The sequence below is a fragment of the Ovis aries genome, chromosome 13 (genome assembly GCF_016772045.2).
Source record: "Ovis aries strain OAR_USU_Benz2616 breed Rambouillet chromosome 13, ARS-UI_Ramb_v3.0, whole genome shotgun sequence".
Taxonomy (NCBI): Eukaryota; Metazoa; Chordata; class Mammalia; order Artiodactyla; family Bovidae; genus Ovis; species Ovis aries.
Window position 1 is genome coordinate 51316461 of NC_056066.1, and position 20642 is coordinate 51337102.

A 20642-nucleotide genomic window follows, 5' to 3' on the forward strand; every position below is an offset into this window, starting at 1 on the left:
GTGCATACCCTGTACAATCTTCTCCTCTGGAGTGTGAGTGGGTCTGATCTCATCTGATAAGCCCTTTGAAAAGAAGGTCCAGGAGAAGTCAAAGAAAGGTGAAGCTTCAGTAGGTCTGTATCTATTTTTGGTCTTAAATTTTTATGTTCAAATGTTATATAACTGGAATTATGTAACATGTAAAATTTTAAGATATTTTTCCTACTCAGCACAATTTCCTCAGATTCATACAAGCTGTTGTATCAATAATTTGTTTCTTTTTATTCCTGAATATTATTCCATGATATGTATGTAGTACAGTTCATTTAATCATTCACCTGTTGAAGAATACTTGGGTTGCTTTCAGTTTGGGGCTATTATGAATAAAGCTGCTAAATATTGCTCTACAAGTGTCTGTATGAATATCAGTTTTTATTTCTCTGGGATAAATGCCCAAGAATATAATTGCTGGGTTAAGTATAGTAAATGCAAATTTAGCTTTATAAGAAAAACACCAAACTATCGATATTTTCCAGAGTGGCTGTACTATCTTACCAGCAATGTATGCATGATCTAATTTCTCTGAATTCTAACATTTGGTGTTATTACTGTTTTAAATTTTAGCCATTTGATAGGTATGTAGTAATATTTCATTCTAATTGTGGGGTGTGTGTGGTTTGTTTTTCTCTGTCACACCATGTGGTTTGTGGGATCTTTGTTCTTCAACTAGGGACTGAAGCTGGGGCCTCAGCAGTGGAATTGTGGATTCCTAACTACTGGACCACCAGAGAGCTCCTCTTCTTGGCTTTAACTTGTATTTCTTGAACAGCTTTTAATGCTGAACATCTTTCATGTCATTATCTACCATATTTATATCTTCTTTGATAAAATGTCTCCATGTCTTTTGTCCATTTTCTGACTGGACTGCTTTTTAATGTTGCATTTTGAGAATTCATCTTATCTTCTAGATACAAGTCCTTTGTCAATAATATCTTTTGCAAATACTTTCTCACAGTATATAGCTTGTTTTTCATCCTACCAAGGTCTTTCACAAAGCAAAGCTTCTGATTTTGATGTGAGCAATTTTTTTCTCATAGGTCATGTTTTTATTGTCAAATATGAAAATCTTTTGCCTAGCTTTAGGATATGAAGATGTTCTCCTTCTTTTCCCCCTTAAAGTTTTATAGTTCTACATTTTACACTTAAGTCTGTTATCCACACCAAATTAATTTTTGTATAAAATGTAAGGTTTAGGTCAAAGTTCATTTACTTGTCTATGATTGTCCAACTCTTCTAGTAGCTTTTTGTTTGAAAGGCTATCCTTCTTCCACTGAACTGACTGCACCTGTTAAAAATCAGTTGGATGTATTTATGTGGTTCTATTTCTGGGTTCTTTATTCTGTTCTACTGATCTACATGTCTATCCCTCCAATAATAACCACAATGTCTCGATTAGCTAAATAGTAAGCCTTATTAATTTTCATATAGTAATTCTTCCCACTTTATTCCTCTTTCCAAAACTGTTATAGCTATTTTAGAATCTTTGCTTTTCATATAAATATTAGAATAAGCTTGTCAATGTCTAAAGAAAAAAACTTGCTTTTTTTAAACTTTAAAAAATTGGGGTAAATATTAAGATAAAATTTATTAATATTTTATTTTAACCAGTTTTAAGCATATGATTCAGTAAGCACAGATGCTGCAAAGACTGGAAGGGAGGACACTATGAACAACTTTGTGTCAGAAAATTTGAAAATATATGAAATAAATTAATATCTAGAAAAAATTAGCTTAATGGATGCAGATAAGAGTATCCAAAATATCCTGTAACTACTGGAATCAGCAGTTAAAAAAGAAAACAAACCACAAATAAAACACCAGAATCAAATGGTTTCACATGAGAGATCACATACAATTCTAAAGTTATATGATTTTTTCCACAAATAAGAGAGCTAACTTCTCAACTTATAATTAATTAAAGGCTAGTTTAATACCTATAACAAAGACAGGAAAGGAAAATTATGGACTTTCTTACTGAGACAGATACAAAATTCAAATCAAAATATTAGCAAACTGAGTCCAGCAATGCATAAAGTAAAAAAAAATACATCATTGCAAGTCAGGTTTATTCCAGGAATGCAAATAAACTTCCAGGGTCATGGTTTACACAACAGGACAAATGGTAGTGCCATTCACTAGAACGAAGCACAGGGTTTGGGGCTAAGATTACAAGAATGACTCTCTGAGTACAGGGAGCTTATGAGTGGCCAGGCAGAAATGTCTAGGCAGCAACCAAGAACACTTGTCTGGTGTTCAAGTATAAGCAGGGCTGAAGACAAAGTACTGAGAATTACCAGGACAGAAGTGGTATAGTAAGTCTTACGCGTGGGATAAAGACAAAGGAGAACCATGACCGGAATCCCAGACAGCCCTAATTTTTTTAAAAGATTCCTTAAAAAGACAGACCAGAGAATGAGGGAAAGAAAGGACCAGGAAGGCAGGAAGGATAGTGACTCAAATCACGAAATGAGAAGGAAAAGGGGACTAAAGAATTCAGTCACTGGAGTCCACCATGACAGGCAACTTCAGGATGTGGTGAAAGAAGAAGTTGAACTGATGGGTGAATGGAAACCAGAAACAGGGAGTGTGGTCAATGTTTACAAGAAGGCTAGCTGGAAAGGGAAGCAGACAGTGTGACGGAACGAAGGAAAAAGTAGATTAGAGGATAAATATACAGATCACCTAGACAGGAAGAGAAAACAGAGTGGGAAGTAAAATTACAATGCTGAGCCTGTCCCCACCCTCCAGAAAGGAAAAGAGTGACTGACTGTTCCTTAGTTACAGTCTCAAGGTGTGAACACACACCCACCAGAACTAGATTTCAAGCCCATCCCGACTGATCAGTGCAGACGTGCTTCACTAGACAGTGCCACTGAAAGTTGGCAAGTATCCATAGCCCCAGTCCAGCGACCACACTTCCACAGCTAAAGGTAAACCAAATGTTCAAAGTTCACCCTTCCCAAATTCCACCTTTCCCCAAAAGGAAAGGGGTTAAAACAGAAAGCACTAAGGCAAGGCCCCAAAGACACACGGCAGATGGTTATAAAGAGCACAAATGGGGCCAGGAGTGCACTAGGCCCCTGGGAACAGAGAAAAGGAGCAGGCTGGTAGCAGCAGTGGCTGCAGCAGCCAACAAGAACCTCAGACCTACCCTTTCACATGGAGATGCTACAGGAACAAGCCAGGACTAAAACCTGCATCTGTATGACTACAGACCTAAACTCTTAAGCTGACCTTAGACACTGCCCGACACTGTCCCCATTACCCTCCATCCTATCCTCCTCTAAACTCCAAGAGCATTTGGGGTTCTTTTCATATGGCACTTTCTACACTATAGCTTTCACTGGTTATATTTGTTTGCTTCACTTATAGCCACCTTACTCACTCCAGAACTGAAGCTCTTTGTGTAGCTCTACAGGCTTTTAAGTGGCAAGACCTCAATGAAGAAATGAATACAACTGTAATTACCAAATGTGTTATACACCAACTTGCTTTCAAAAGTGCTTATAAATTTCCTTCATAAGTGATTTAAGCTAGCCCCACTACAATCTTCTTTATGGTCTGTGCTCAGCACTCCTTTATCACAGATATCACAAAGGCAAAGCAGTATTAATATTGTACATCTCATTTACAGCAAGTTACACATTAGTGACAAACCATTCAATATCACAGTAATCCAAGTCTATGCCCCAACCAGTAACACTGACGAAGCTGAAGTTGAATGGTTCTATGAAGACCTACAAGACCTTTTAGAACTAACACCCCAAAAAGATGTCCTTTTCATTATAGGGGACTGGAATGCAAAAGTAGGAAGTCAAGAAACACCTGGAGTAACAGGCAAATTTGGCCTTGGAATGTAGAATGAAGCAGGGCAAAGACTAATAGAGTTCTGCCAAGAAAATGCACTGGTCATAGGAAACACCCTCTTCCAACAACACAAGAGAAGACTCTACACATGGACATCACCAGATGGTCAACACCGAAATCAGACTGATTATATTCTTTGCAGCCAAAGATGGAGAAGCTCTATACAGTCAACAAAAACAAGACTGGGAGCTGACTGTGGCTCAGATCATGAACTCCTTATTACCGAATTCAGACTTAAATTGAAGAAAGTAGAGAAAACCGCTAGACCATTCAGGTATGACCTAAATCAAATCCCTTATGATTATACAGAGGAAGTGAGAAATAGATTTAAGGGCCTAGATCTGATAGAGTGCCTGATGAACTATGGAAGGAGGTTCGTGACACTGTACAGGAGACATGGATCAAGACCATTCCCATGGAAAAGAAACACAAAAAAGCAAAATGGCTGTCTGAGGAGGCCTTACAAATAGCTGTGAAAAGAAGAGAGGCAAAAAGCAAAGGAGAAGAGGAAAGATATAACCATCTGAATGCAGAGGTCCAAAGAATAGCAAGAAGAGATAAGAAAGCCTTCTTCAGCGATCAATGCAAAGAAATAGAGGAAAAGAACAGAATGGGAAAGACTAGAGATCTCTTCAAGAAAATTAGAGATACCAAGGGAACATTTCATGCAAAGATGGGCTCGATAAAGGACAGAAATGGTATGGACCTAACAGAAGCAGAAGATATTAAGAAGAGGTGGCAAGAATACATGGAAGAACTATACAAAAAAGATCTTCACTACCCAGATAATCATGATGGTGTGATCACTCATCTAGAGCCAGACATCCTGGAATGTGAAGTCAAGTGGGCCTTAGGAAACATCACTACGAATAAAGCTAGTGGAGGTGATGGAATTCCAGTTGAGCTCTTTCAAATTCTGAAAGATGATGCTGTGAAAGTGCTGCACTCAATATGCCAGCAAATTTGGAAAACTCAGCAGTGGCCACAGGACTGGAAAAGGTCAGTGTTCATTCCAATCCCAAAGAAAGGCAATGCCAAAGAATGCTCAAACTACCGCACAATTGTACTCATCTCACATGCTAGTAAAGGAATGCTCAAAATTCTCCAAGCCAGGCTTTAGCAATACGTGAACCGTGAACTCCCTGATGTTCAAGCTGGTTTTAGAAAAGGCAGAGGAACCAGAGATCAAATTGCCAACATCATCCACTGAATCATGGAAAAAGCAAGAGAGTTCCAGAAAAACATCTATTTCTACTTTATTGACTATGCCAAAGCCTTTGACTGTGTGGATTCACAATCAACTGTGGAAAATTCTGAAAGAGATGGGAATACCAGACCACCTGACCTGCCTCTTGAGAAACCTATATGCAGGTCAGGAAGCAACAGTTAGAACTGGACATGGAATAACAGACTGGTTTCAAATAGGAAAAGGAGTACATCAAGGCTGTATATTGTCACCCTGCTTATTTAACTTACATGCAGAGTACATCATGAGAAATGCTGGACTGAAAGAAACACAAGCTGGAATCAAGATTGCAGGGAGAAATATCAATCACCTCAGATATGCAGATGACACCACCCTTATGGCAGAAAGTGAAGAGGAACTAAAAGGCCTCTTGATGAAAGTGGAAGAGGAGAGTGAAAAAGTTGGCTTAAAAGCTCAACATTCAGAAAACGAAGATCATGGCATCTGGTCCCATCACTTCATAGCAAATAGATGGGGAAACAGTACAAACAGTGTCAGACTTTATTTTGGGGGGCTTCAAAATCACTGCAGATGGTGACTGCAGCCATGAAATTAAACGACGCTTACTCCTTGGAAGAAAAGTTATGACCAACCTAGACAGCATATTCAAAAGCAGAGACATTACTTTGCCGACTAAGGTCCGTCTAGTCAAGGCTATGGTTTTTCCAGTGGTCATGTATGGATGTGAGAGCTGGACTGTGAAGAAGGCTGAGCGCTGAAGAATTGATGCTTTTGAACTGTGGTGTTGGAGAAGACTCTTGAGAGTCCCTTGGACTGCAAGGAGATCCAACCAGTCCATTCTGAAGGAGATCAGTCCTGGGATTTCTTTGGAAGGAAGGATGCTAAAGCTGAAACTCCAGTACTTTGGCCACCTCATACAAAGAGTTGACTCACTGGAAAAGACTCTGATGCTGGGAGGGACTGGGGACAGGAGGACAAGGGGACGACAGAGGATGAGATGGCTGGATGGCATCACTGACTCGACGGACGTGAGTCTGAGTGAACTCCGGGAGTGGCAATGGACAGGGAGGCCTGGTGTGCTGCGATTCATGGGGTCGGAAAGAGTCGGACACGACTGAGCGACTGAACTGAACACATTAGTGAATTTAAGTCTCCACTACAGAGATTTCACCATGTTTGTAAGATGTAAAAGCACTTCTTACCTGAATTTTGATGGGCCAGGTGAAATTACTGACATAAACAAAGAAAGTGATATTTGGGTGGTTGCGAAAATCAAACTTCTCATTAGAGAAACTATCTTTGTACTCCTTAATGTTGGTTTTTGAAACAACAGGCATCTCTTCTCCAGCTTGGGTTCCAGCTGTTAGAAGAATAAAACGAAATAAGAGATTTTTTTTTTTTTTGAGCAGAATCTGCCCCCACTAATAATAATGATGATAGTTAGAATTTATTAAACACTGTGTTCCAGAAATAGCACTTAACAACTCAATCTCATTTAATTCTAACAATTATTATCCTCGTCATTTACACATCAGAAAACAAAGTTCAGGAAAATTAAGAAACTGATTCAGATCACACCGCTAGGGAGAGTTTGGATTTAAAGCAGGGTAGGCTGATACACAAGCCAGTGCCCTCAACCCAAATGGTTTTACCAGGAACCTCTACAACTTCTCCCACAGAAACAGGCAGCAGTAACTTTGAAGCAATGGCATTCACTTTGCCACTTCACCCGCTTTGAATTTACCCCTTTAAATCTGTTTGGCAGCCACTATGGAGAACAGTGTGGAGATTCCTTAAAAAATTGCAAATAGAACTACCTTATGACCCAGCAATCCCACTGCTGGGCATACACACCGAGGAAACCAGAATGGAAAGAGACACATGTACCCCAATGTTCATCGCAGCACTGTTTATAATAGCCAGGACATGGAAACAACCTAGATGTCCATCAGCAGATGAATGGATAAGAAAGCTGTGGTACATATACACAATGGAGTATTACTCAGCCGTTAAAAAGAATTCATTTGAATCAGTTCTGATGAGATGGATGAAACTGGAGCCAATTATACAGAGTGAAGTAAGCCAGAAAGAAAAACACCAATACAGTATACTAACACATATATATGGAATTTAGGAAGATGGCAATGACGACCCTGTATGCAAGACAGGAAAAAAGACACAGATGTGTATAACGGACTTTTGGACTCAGAGGGAGAGGGAGAGGGTGGGATGATTTGGGAGAATGGCATTCTAACATGTATACTATCATGTAAGAATCGAATCGCCAGTCTATGTCTGACGCAGGGTGCAGCATGCTTGGGGCTGGTGCATGGGGATGACCCAGAGAGATGTTGTGGGGAGGGAGGTGGGAGGGGGGTTCATGTTTGGGAACGCATGTAAGAATTAAAGATTTTAAAATTAAAAAAAACAAAAAACTAAAATAAATAAATAAATAAATAAATAAATAAATCTGTTTGGCAGTGCTCCAGATCCTCCATACAAGGGACACAGATTCCACACAAGCGATGGCTAGCGGTGACCTTAAGTCTCAACACTAGCAGGGAAGAAGGAGTTTTAGGGGTCACTCAGTTCCTTCTGCTACCAACTACAGCTGACTCTAAATCCTCCTGACCTGATATAAACTCATCCTATTCCCAAGCAGTCCTTCAACATTCAATATTGTCCCTCAGCCAGGAATTCTAGCGTCTATAAAGACTCATGAAACAGGCTTCTCCCATGGCTGGAGTCCGACTGTCATTGGAAATCAATCACATGCTCAGGGATGCTACCTTTCTCCAAACAAAGACTGTGACATGATAAACACAAAGTGATGTGCAAAGTAATGTTTTTGTTTCAGTCTAACTGGTCATATTTTGACCAAAAGACAGTATTGTGACAGTAATAATGATGATGAAACATAATTACCATTTGATGAGAATTTACCATGTTTCTAGTACTACACTGAGTACTTCATTTATTATCTCATTTAATCCTCAGGATATTCTACATGGCTGGGTATTTTCATTATCCCATTTCATACCTGAGGAAACTGACTCAGAAAGCAGAGTTGAAGTAACAGGCAGAATTCATATCCAGGTCCACTGAGCTACTTCTTAACTACTCTATCAGGGCCACCTTTTCTTTCTTTAGTAAGTTTTCTGCCCAGCAGATCTTCTTTAGTAAATCATAGTAAGGTAAACAAGACAGTAAAAGCTTTGCTCATAAAGCTTTATTTAATTCCCAAAGCACATTTTTCTTTGAACCCATGAAAATCTCATTCTATTAAAAATGCTGCATTTTTCACCTCTGAAGCATGGATGATAATGGTAGCACCAGAGCACTGGCTATAGCAATGATATTAATGGTGTTAGCCAGGTGAGGTAGTGAGCATGTACTGGTCTTGATACCATGGCAGGCACCGACAGGTACAGCTGAATTTAATCTACACAACTGCATAAGATAAGTATTATTACTTTCTTTTTAAAATGAAAAATCCTATGGGTCTAGAGATAGGTTTTAGATACTTGCTCAAGGTCTTCCAGCTAATAAGTAGCAAAGGGTTAGGGTTTCAAATCCATCTGTCTGTCTCCATAGCCCCTTTTCTCAACTCTTTCTCAATCAATTATCTCCACTTGGGAGGGCTTCTTTACCTGAGAAGCTGGCAGCCCAGGTGATGTTGAGGTTGAAGTTTTTGGAGGCATTGATGAACATGTCCAAATCCCTGTTTTGCTGGTGAGATGTACAAATAATTAGAAAATTAATTACTGTAATAGTTTCTTGGTTTTAAAGGGGTAGTTAAATTTTACTACTCTCAACTTTGTTAGTTACAAATAAAATTTTTAATGTCTTAAGAAAACTCAACATTTAAAAGACAGCAAAATTTTTAACCTTAAGATAAGCAATAAACAAGTTTCATTTCCCTCCCATAAAAGTAGGAGATTTAATGCTTTATCAAATGCCAAACTCTATGAAAAAGTATCTTTTAAAAAAAGACCCTCACCAAAGCACAATGACCTACATCCTGTGACCTACATAAGGGGAATCAGTCTCTTAAGGACCCTTTTGGCAGCCTTTCCCAAATGTCTGGAGAGTAAGACACTTGATCAACTGTCATTTATAAATCAAATCTATGTACTTCTGAACCCATAGATTAAATACAGTGTAAAGTTCTCTAAAATGGAAATGGTTTTTAAGAAACAGCATATAAAGCTGAAATAAACTAAACTTTAACCTTTCTTTAATTTTAAAACTTTTGATTGTCCTCACCCATGATTAAGAATATTTTTCTCTCACTAAAAATATTATTTCAAGAGAAATGACAGAATATGCTTTATTATCTTTGAAAACTTTGTGTACCACTTAGAGATACAGCAATTTGAAGAGCTAGTTTATTTTGACTCTTGGTTTTAATGACTGAAAAAGGTATCTCTGAGGAATGTTCTGGGCCACCTGGAAAAAGAGCACTGTCAGCTGTGCTAGGTAAATCATGATACTAACTTTTAGTTTTCCCTAAAACTTGGCTAATAAATCTCTTTCTTGGGGTCAAAAAATTGTTGTTCCAAATCAGTCAAATGCTGTACTTTGTATTTTTGAATGCAATCTTGCTGAAATTCTTCACACTGAAAAATTTTAAAATGGGTTAGAAAATAAAGGTTTTAAAGAACATTCTTCTGATAGTTTTTCAGCATAAAAATTATAACAATGGAAGCATTTCCAAACAGCTATTTTCAAAACATGATTTCCAAACCAGAAGTTCCTCTCATAAAGCAGTTACCTTCTCATTTATTGATAAAGCCTCACCATCCTCTTGAAGGGACAGCTCAAGTGTATATCTATTTATTTGGCCACGTTGCGGCAGGTAGGATCTTAGTTCCCTGACCAGGTAATTACTAGCAATTACTTCTTTCCACGGAAAGGATTAGTAAACTTGAAATCCTGGTGCTTTTGTAAAAAACAAGACATATACACTGTATAACTCTGGAATATAAAAACAAATCTTACTTTCATTTAATTGTAAACATCCCATATGGACTTCATTTTTCTACTGATTTATTTATTTCTTAAATTTAACCACGCTTGCTGATAACATTTGTTATCAAAGGAATATACTTGGCTCATTATCATAGTTTTCCATGTATTGTTATATTTATCATATTTTTGTAATGGTAAATGGCTTTGTGTATGTTGATAATAAGAAGCCTCCAAGGAAGCACCTAAATAATTTATCATCAAGTTTAGTAAAATTTCACTATGTACCAGAGTAGGTATTAAATGACTTTACATCTCACTGAAGAAGTCGTATAGGTGTGTGTCCATGTTCTAGACACTTCACTTTTAAATGTCACACTGTGTTGGCTCCCTTTTACTTGTAGGTAACACCTTATGGCATGCTGGGGTTTGCCATTAACAACAATAGACATAAAAATATTTTTCAAACAGTTATTTAGTAGTAATTTCAATTATTTCTGGCTGACTTCTTATGGGGCAACTAAGCCTTCACTGTTTTAACCTCCTAATGAGGGTAAGAACTCATTCTAGGAGCTTAAGTGTTACCTCTGCCTGCATCACTGGTATTAATTTCTATTTTAAAGCAGTAAAATTGGGTTCTGTCACTGCCCCACTAACAAGGAAGTTCCCCTTGCAGTCTCCTCTCCTTTCCTGTATGGGGCTGTGATGGGCTGATGGATAAACCAAGTATGTGTAGAGTCAATTTCAGTCTGTGTATCAGACCATGGTAAATCTTAACAACACCATTCTTACCTTTTAACTAGAGAGGAAATAAGATGCAGAGTCTAACACTTCTTTCCTGTACCTCTAAACATTATCCTGTGAACTCCACTCTGGAAACCACTGCTAAGGCAGTGCTTCTATCCATAATGACCAAGGAAAAGATCCACACAAATTCAAAACAAACTAAGAAGACTTTTATATCTTACTTCATCAGGTGTCGCCACAAAATTGATGGCTGTGTAATAGCGGTCATCTTCCTGGGATAGGCTAAAGGTGAACTGATAGTCAATAAGAAGAGTATCTATGGAGAGAAAGAAACGTGTATTTAAAAACTGGAACCACACACAGTATGTCTCTGGAGATACAGATTGATTTTCTCATAAATATTTAATAGCCAGGAAAGTACTTTTAGCAAAGTTGTGAGCAACCATGTTTTGTTTGAGTTAACCCACCAAAACCTCCTTGTATCATGACCCTGGTTGAGATTTTAGGCTCCCATCAAACTTACCTATAAATATTAATTGATCATCTATTCATGCTTAAAGATACAAAGCTATAAATTAATGGTATAAAAGAAATCAAAACTCCAACCAACATAAAAATGGTTGACTCCAGGTCCAGGGCAAGGAATACCTGTCTCAGTTAACTTATTCTAGAAAGCAAGGAAGCATTCAAAGACTAATGTAGCAAAAGAACAGAGCTTGAAAATGAGCCTACTGGCTAAACATGGTATAATTTAATTCTAAAAAGTACTGCAAAACTCAACAACTTGATTTGAAAATGGGCAAAAGCCTTGAATAGATATTTCTCCAAAGATATACAAATTGCTAATAAACACATGAAAGGGTGCTTAACATCATTGATCATTAGAGAAATACAAATCAAAACCACAATGAAACATTGTATCATCTATAGTAGAACAGCTACTACCAAGAAAAGTGTTGGTGAGGATGTGGAGAAATTGGAACTGTCATGTACTACTAGTGGGAATGATGCATCTATTGTGAAAAACAGTATGATAGTTCCTCAAAAAATTAAAAACAGAATTAATGAATGATCCAGCAATTCCACTTCTGAGTGTGTATCAAAAAAACAGAAAGGAGGATGCTAAAGGGCTATTCGTACAACCATGTTCATAGCAGTCAAAGAAATTATAGCCCAATAGTGGAAGCAATCCAAATGTCCATAAACAGATACACAGATAAACAAAATGTGGTATATACAACGGAATATCACTCTCAGTCTCAAAGAGAAAGGAAGTTCTGACACATGCAACAACATGAATGAACCTTGAAGACATTATGCTAAATGAGATAAAATAAATAAATAAACAAGAAGACAAATACTGTGTAATTCCACTTATATGAGGTACCCAGGTACCAAATTCACAGAAAGTAAAATGGTGATTACTAGTGAGTAGGGGAAGAGGGGATTGGGGAGTTGTTTACAAGTTTATTTTTCACTACTCAAAAGACGGCCAAATGATTTTCCAAAGTGGAAAACCATTTTATATTCTCACAAAAACTTTATCAGGGTTTCGATTTCTCCCCATCACTGCTATTGGCTTTTATTTTTCAAGACAAATATATTAAATGTACTAGATTACAAAAAATTAACTGATGTGGTTTCAGGTTCCACACTATAACCTCTAAGAACTGATCAGCTGCCTGGGTTTGGTACAGTATCAAAGGATAACATCTGTGAGTTCAGTTCAGTTCAGTTCAGTTCAGTCACTCAGTCGTGTCTGACTCTGTGACCCCAAGAACTACAGCACGCCAGGCCTCCCTGTCCATCACCAACTCCTGGAGTTTACTCAAACTTATGTCCATTGAGTCGGTGATGCCATCCAACAATCTCATCCTCTGTCGCCCCCTTCTTCTCCTGCCTTCAGTCCTTCCCAGGATCAAGATCTTTTCCAATGAGTTGGCTGTTTGCATCAGGTAGCCAAAGTATTGGAGCTTCAACTTTAGCATCAGTCCTTCCAACGAGTATTCAGGATTGATTTCCTTTAAGGTTGACTGGTTTGATCTCCTTGCTGTCCCAGGGGCTCTCAAGAGTCTTCTCCAGCACCACAGTTCGAAAACATCAATTCTTTGGCACTCTGCCTTCCCTCATCCAGTTCTCATATCTGTACATGACTACTTGGAAGACCATAGCCTTGACTATACAGATCTTTGCCAGCAAAGTGATGTCTTTGTTTTTTAATACACTGTCTAGTTTTGTTGCAGCTTTCCTGCCAAGAAAACATCTTCTAATTTCATGGCTGCAGTCACCACCTACAGTGATTTTATACCCCAGGAAGAGGAAATTTGTCATTGTTTCCATTTTTTCCCCATCTGTTTGCCATGAAGTGATGGGACCTCATGCCATGATGTTAGTTTTTTTAACATGAATTTTAAGCTGGGCTTTTCACTCTCCTCTTGCTCCCTCATCAAGAGGTTCTTTAGTTCCTCTTCACTTTCTGCCATTAAAGTGGTATCATCTGCATATCTAAGGTTGTTGACATTTCTCCTGGCAATCTTGATTCCACCTTGTGATTTATCCAACCCTGCATCTCCTATGATGTGCTCTGCCTATAAGTTACATATGCAGATGACAATAAACAGCTTTGTCATACTTCTTTCTCAATTTCGAACCAGTCAGTTGTTCCATATGTGGTTCTAACGGTTGTTTCTTGAGCCACATACAGGTTTCTCAGGAGACAGGTAAGATGGTCTGGTATTCCCATCTCTTTAAGAGTTTTCCAGTTTGTAATGATTCACATTGTCAAAGGCTTTAGTGTAGTCAATGAAACAGAGACAGGCGTTTTTCAGGAATTCCCTTGCTTTCTCTATGATCCAGTGAATGCTGGCAATTTGATCCTTGGTTCCTTTGTTTTCTAAACTCAGCTTGACTATCAGGAAGTTCTCAGTTCATGTAATGCTGAATCCTAGCTTGAAGGATTCTGAGCATAATCTTACTAGCATTCAAAATGAGTGCAACTGTCTAGTAGTTTGAACAATCTTTAGTACTGCCCTTCTTGGGAACTGGAATGAAGATTCACCTCTTCCAGTCGTGTGGCCACTGCTGGGTTTTCCAAATTTGCTGACATATTGAGTGCAATATATTCCTTTATAGCATCATCTTTTAAGATTTTAAATAGCTCTACTGGAATTCCACCACCTCCAGTAGCTTTATTGGCATCAGTGCTTCCTAAGGCCCAGCTGACTTCACACTCCAGAAAGTCTAGCTCTGGGTGAGTGACCACACCATCTGGGTCATTAAGATCTTTTTTGTACAGTTCTTCTGTGTATTCTTGCCATCTCTTCTTAATCTTGTCTGCTTCTATTAGATTTTTACTGTTTCTGTCCTTTACTGTGCCCGTCTTTGGATGAAATGTCCCTTTGATATTTCCATTTTTCTTGAAGAGATCTCTAGTCTTCCCTTTCTGCTGTTTTCCTCTTTTCCTTTCCACTGTTCACTGAAGAAGGCCTTCTTGTTTCTCCTTGCTATTCTCTGGAACTCTGCATTAAGTTTGGTGTACCTTTCCCTTTCTCCCTTTCCTTCCTCAGCTATTTGTAAAGCATCCTCAGACAACCACTTTGCCTTCCTGCATTTGTTTTTTTGAGGGATGTTTTATTTGCTGCCTCCTGTACAATATTCTGAACCTCTGTTCATACCTCGTCAGGCATTCTGTTTACTAGATTTAATCCCTTGAATCTATTCCTCACCTTCACTGTATATTCATAGGGGATCTGATTTAAGTTGTACCTGACTAGCCTTGTGGTTTTCCCCACTTTCTTTAGTTTAAGCCTGAATTTTGCTGTAAGGAGCTGATCTGAGCCACAGTCAGCTCCAAGTCTTGTTTTTGCTGACTGTATACAGCCTCTCCATCTTCGGCTACAAATAATGTAATCAACCTGTACTGACCATCTGGTGATGTCCATGTGTAAAGTCGTCTTGTGTGTTGTTGAAAACAGGTGTTTGATATGATCAGTGTGTTCTCTTGGCAGAATTCTGTTAGCCTTTGCCCTGCTTCACTTTGTACTCCAAAGGCAAACTTGCATGTTACTCCAGGTATCTCCTGACTTCCTATTTTTGCACTCCAATCTCCTATGATGAACAGGACATCTGGTCAAGACTCCGCAATCCAATGCAGGTGGCATGGATCGAGCCCTGGTCCTGCATGCCGAATGGTGCATCAGAAACAACAACAACAAAAAACCACTCTGTCCTTTTCTTTTCATTTTTATTATTTTTTACTTTAGAATATTGTATTGGTTTTGCCATACATCAACATGAATCCACCACACGTGTTCCCAATCCTGAACTCCCCTCCCACCTCCCTCCCCATACCATCCCTCTGGGTCATCCCAGTGCACTAGCCCCAAGCATCCTGTATCCTTTTCAACTATATTTGGTGGGTCCAGGTTGTGTGTGTGTGTGTGTGTGTGTGTCTGTGTGTGTGTGTGTGTGTGTACTTTAACCAAAAAGATCCTTTTCAACTATATCTGGTGGGGCCAAGTTTTGTGTGTGTGTGTGTGTGTGTGTGTGTGTGTGTGTGTGCGCGCGTGTGCACGCGTACTTTAACCAAAAAGACACAGCACAACAGACTGAATGCAGAAGCAGATATAAGAATCCAGTTTACTTCTATTAAGCTGCAGTATTGGCTTTTAATTTCAATACTAGGGGTATATCTCACTGTGGTTTTAACACACATATCCCAAATGTCAAATAATGCTACCCATTTTTTCATGTGCTTATTGGCAATTCATTTATCTTCTTTGGTGAAATGTCTTTCAAATCTTTGCCTGTTTTTAGCTGACACTGTCCTCTTATTCAGTTGTAGGAGTTCTTTATATATTCTGAATATAAATTCTTAATCAAAGATATGCTTTGTAAACATTTTTCTTAGTCTGTAGGTTGTTTTTAGTTGTTTAGTTTTTAAATGGCATTTCTTAAAAAACAGGTTTTAAATTTTTATAAGTCCCCAATAAAATTTTTTTTCTTTTATGAATTGTGATTATGGAATCATACTGAAAAACTCTTTCCCATATGCAAGGTCATGAAGTTTTTCTGTTGTTTTTTTCTGGAGAAAACACATTTATTAAGTTCTAGGTGGATGTGAACTTTGAAGGGATGCTATTTAAACCCAGATGGTATGGGTATACAATCATAGTAGAATATGAAAACATTAGCTCACTTTTCTCTGGTTCATAATCTGCCCTAGTATGTAGATTCTCATATAGGAAGAAAATGCATTTATCCACAAGGATCTGGTTTACCATGCATTGTTAGTCATTAGACATTTTATTTTACATATTAATTCCTAAAAAGGGGGTTAACAGAAATCAGTTTCAGAGAGAATGATAACTTCAACTGTATTTTTAGAATTCTGTTTTTGATCAATCCTAAAATATGAAATATGATGACCCCCAAGCAGATAATGGCAAATGAAATAAGGTTTCAAGAGAATACAAATAAGGAAAGCCAGAGATGTTTATCTCTGTACTCTTCCCTGGTAACTGCTACAGACATATTAATATAAACCACAACCAGACTTAAAGCAGCTTAAAATAGTGTTCACATATAAATTAAATTTAGTAGAATATGACACATCAAATTAAGAGCCACTTCCATGGGTGATTACTATATTTCTATAGCACTTACCATTCTCAAACCATATTAAAGAAAATAATGAAGTTTTATTGAATTACTTTCCTTCTAGACAAAGAAGAACTGCAAAAACACTTACAATAACACGTTCCTTTAAGAGGGTTTCCTTGGTATCGATTTTCTACCTCACATCTAGGGGAAAAAATGAAGATTATTTTCTATTGTTATCTACATTCAATAGTGAATCTACATTCACTTTAAAATCAAGCAGGTCCTTTTATATAAACTATACTTTTTGAGTCAGTACAATTACATTCTTCACTGTTGCTCAAATCAGATAGACTAACAAGAGTCTGCATTCACTTTCAATGTCGACTGCCCAGCAGTTCACACCACTAACAACCAACAAACATTTGCTAAAGCATATAAGATAAATTCAAATAAAGTTTAGACCCTATTTTTTTATCATGAAAACACATTTTCACTTTTGTATGGACAAATATTCTTCTAAAAGTGCAGTTAAAGCATTTTTCAAATCTATTTACCTGTGGTTAGTTGCTAATAAAGTTGTAAGCTTTTATCCATCCAATGTGTATATGTGGATAAGATTGTGACAAAGGCAAACTGTTTAGATGAGACTATGCCAAAAGATGTAAATACTGGCTGAGTGAAAGAAAGGCTATCTTACATATGTTTTTCTCCTAGGGCCACCTAGCTCTCAGTTTTTATAACTGCAATAAAATCAGAGCTGTTATTGAAAAATAAATACATAAAAATAATTTTTTTCATATATTCATTTCTCACATTTCCTGTTCTCCATCGATAAATTAAACCTGATCTTTAAACACAAGTGAAAGAAGGCTAAACACCAAGGATCACTTAAGAAAAAAAAAAAAAACAACCAAAACTAAAAACTCTTGGATATGGTTCACCAGTCTGGAGAAAAAGAGTTCTAGTCAAAAAGAATTATTAATTTCCCCATAAATATCATCCATGAACATCAGTAAAACCCAAGCTCCCACTTAACAAAGTGATTCAGGAAGGCACAATAGCTAGGAACCATGATGAAAGGAGGGGAAAGCTTGAGTCAAGCACTTTTCCCAAATAAATAATTCAAGGATGTTTTACGTCTTTTTATCTAGTATTACCAGCACTTGTTTATATCTAAAATTTCCTAAAGAGAAAGTCTTTCACTGAGCCTATACCTCATTTCTTCATTGTATACCATTAACAGAAGGCAGGGGTGATTAAATTTGCTCTATTACATTTTTGTGTTTAAAGGAACCTAGATTTAAAAACTAAATTTAATCTCTAATTAGACTTTTCTTTATGTATTGGCTTCAGGGCAGCACAAAAACAGGAAACATACATATTACTATAAAATATAGACAAAGCAATTTCCTTCTGAATGCCACTATCAAAGTCTCAATCACTGGTGACGTTACTAGCATTTTTTAAGAAAAACAAAACTTACCAGTGACTATCTGCTTATATCAGGTCAATGTTTTGATACTATTAAACATTTCTCTCAAGTCTCTGCTTGAGAGAATGAGTGAAACTAGAACTTGTTTCATGAGGTTTTCTGGTGAGGCAGAGAGAAACTGAGGAACAATCTCTCGTTTCAACTCACCAGGACACTAAAAATAATTATCACTAAAAACAACTCACTATTGATAGATGGGGGAAATGGGGCTTAACACAGTTAAGTGATTTGCTTCTACAGTACCCTAGTCAATTGGAGGCACAGCCAGGGCTGAATCTCCAAATCTGCCTGATGCTATTTGCATCTTCATGGATGGGGAGCCCAAACTCTTCCCTGGATAATGTTTGATATACATCACTAAGGAAAATGCTAGAACAGGGAGGGATGTTTTGAAAGCAAGAGGAACTCTCTACAATTAAACAACCAAAATGCTAAATAAAATCTTATCCTGGAATACCAGTTCTTCCAACTTTATCTTTTAAGAAAATCTCCTGACATGACAAAAATAGAGCCTTTACTGAAAGACTAATCCACATCAGCAACCCAGGAATTGTCAGTGTCACTCAAACATAAAAATGTGATTTAAAGAGCCATTAAGGAATTACTGCTAAACTGACAACCTCCTCAGTATGGAGGGTGACTAAATTAGACCTATCTGAAGCAGAAAGGGGAAAATTTCAAATCAATCAACTTGAGGATTCTTCAGAGCTCATGGAAACAAGGCCCAGGGAAGAGGGTGGCTCTTGGGGTTCAGGCAGTTTCACAGCCCCTTCACACTCCCTGGTGAGGTGTGGATGGTGCCAGGAGTCCCAGAAGTGTGGTACTTACAGCTGACATTCATCCCCCTTGACGCCCTTGGTGGTGCAGAAGCACTTGCCCGTGTTGGTATTGCATAGTGACGCATGCCCATTGCACCTGCATGCTGGGGAGAAGGAAAAGGAAGGGGTGGTCACAACTGGCTTAAAAGATAACCACTATCAGGCTTTCCTCAAAACAAGTAATTCTGTCTGAATTGGATTCAACTGGAAAGATAGGTAAAATAAAAGCATTCATTTAATAGGTAAAATTCTTTTTTTTCAAGCTGGTGATTTATCTCAAATAATGTCAGAGCCAACATTAAAGGAGTCAAAGTCACCAGTCAGGATGAAAGAGAACATCGGTGTCCACTGCCATTTGAGGCCATGCCTCTCTGGGATGTAACAGACTCTGCTCCGATTCTATCACGATTCCTTCATCTACTCAATAAACATTTCTGAAGCATCTTCAGTGTGGGCACACAGACACAATCTCTGTCCCCATAGAGACCTCTGAGCAATGACTGCTCCCCACAGGGAGGGTTGGTCTGGCTAGGCTCTGCCAATGGCCACATTTCAAATCATACCAGGGCTCAGAGCTGAGAGGATTCCAATGGCAGGTCATGTTTCAGAGACCTTCCAGGACTCAGCACCCTTGCCTGCCTTCTTCTTAGCCTTCAGAGCAAACGACTCTTGTCATCGCCCTCCTCTAGCCACCTCTCATCTCCACCTTTCATCCAACATCTGCATGTGACTGATGACAAACTTTTTACTCCAGCTGAAATAAATGATCTTTTCCCTCAATAGCTTTTCACTCAACAATCTGTTTTTCTGTGAATAAATTAAAAGTATTCGGCTAGAGATACATATACTTTTAAAATAAATCCCATGGAGAAAAATATCACCCAAAGAAACCTATGGGTGAGGAAAATTTATGTTGCAGTGGTGAAGTGCAGTGGTGAAGAGAATTTATGTTGCAGTGAGAAACACAACGGTTCAACTCTGGGTTCTGCTGAGGATGGAGAGAGGTGCAATGTATTAACAAAAGCAAAGGCCTATCTATGGTCAATCTGCCCAGGTTTGAATTCAGGCCCCTCCATTTAGCTCCTTTTCTAAGTTGGCTTCCTCATTCGTGTGATGGGGATAATAATAATGCCTATCCTGTAGGATTTTAGGGAGGATTAAATGATATAATACATCAACGAAATACAGTAAGCATTCAAAAAATCATCACTGTTATCTAAAGATTAAGGACTATACAGTTCTAAGAAGAAAACATTAAAGACTTGGGGCCACTTATAGTATTTTTAAATTATGCTTTCTGTTATAGATTGTGACTCTGAAAAATAAAGCTAGCTCTATGTCCTGGAAATGGCTTCCGAGATGGCTCAGTGGTAAAGAATCCACCTGCTAATGCAGGAGACGCAGGTTCAATCCCTGGGTCAGGAAGATCCCCTGGAGAAGGAAATGGCAACCCACTCCAGTATTCTTGCCTGGGAAATTCCATGGACAAAAGAGCCTAGCTTAGCAGGCTACATGATCCATAGGGTTGCAAACAGTTGGACACGACTTAGCAACTAAACAACAACAACAGTAAGTTCTGGACAACTGCACTCTAGCCCTACAAATGCCACAGAGGGGAATGTAACTTTTTAAGGTAACAGTTGAACATAACAGGGATGATGGCACCCTCATCATAGTGGTACAACCAGACCCAGTAGCTAAAGTCACATTTCCTGAATGTGGTTCTCAGAATGGCCAAATCTCACAGTGAGAGCTTGGTCAGGCTACTCTACCCTGGGGAGAATAAAAGCACTGTTGTCTCACGGGGCTGCCAGCACAATGCCTTACATCAATATATATCAATCATTCTAAAATGTCAGGTACTCCTGATTACTAACTAATGGATGAAATCTATTCACAAGGA

The 20642-nt window shown here is 38.3% G+C and overlaps 1 protein-coding gene across 5 annotated transcripts in view; it reads right to left on the reverse strand.

The window, feature by feature from the left end:
* The window catches only part of ATRN (attractin), a 184848-nt gene that overhangs the window by 55170 nt on the left and 109036 nt on the right, over positions 1 to 20642 (reverse strand). For all 5 annotated transcript variants that reach the window (XM_027976837.3, XM_042229777.2, XM_042229779.1 and 2 more), the window contains 5 exons: positions 18750 to 18843; positions 16578 to 16630; positions 11050 to 11144; positions 8764 to 8842; positions 6316 to 6473 (listed from right to left, as the gene is read on the reverse strand). In XM_027976837.3, coding sequence (XP_027832638.1) covers positions 6316 to 6473; positions 8764 to 8842; positions 11050 to 11144; positions 16578 to 16630; positions 18750 to 18843 — 479 coding nt within the window. The remainder of the gene's footprint in view (positions 1 to 6315; positions 6474 to 8763; positions 8843 to 11049; positions 11145 to 16577; positions 16631 to 18749; positions 18844 to 20642) is intronic.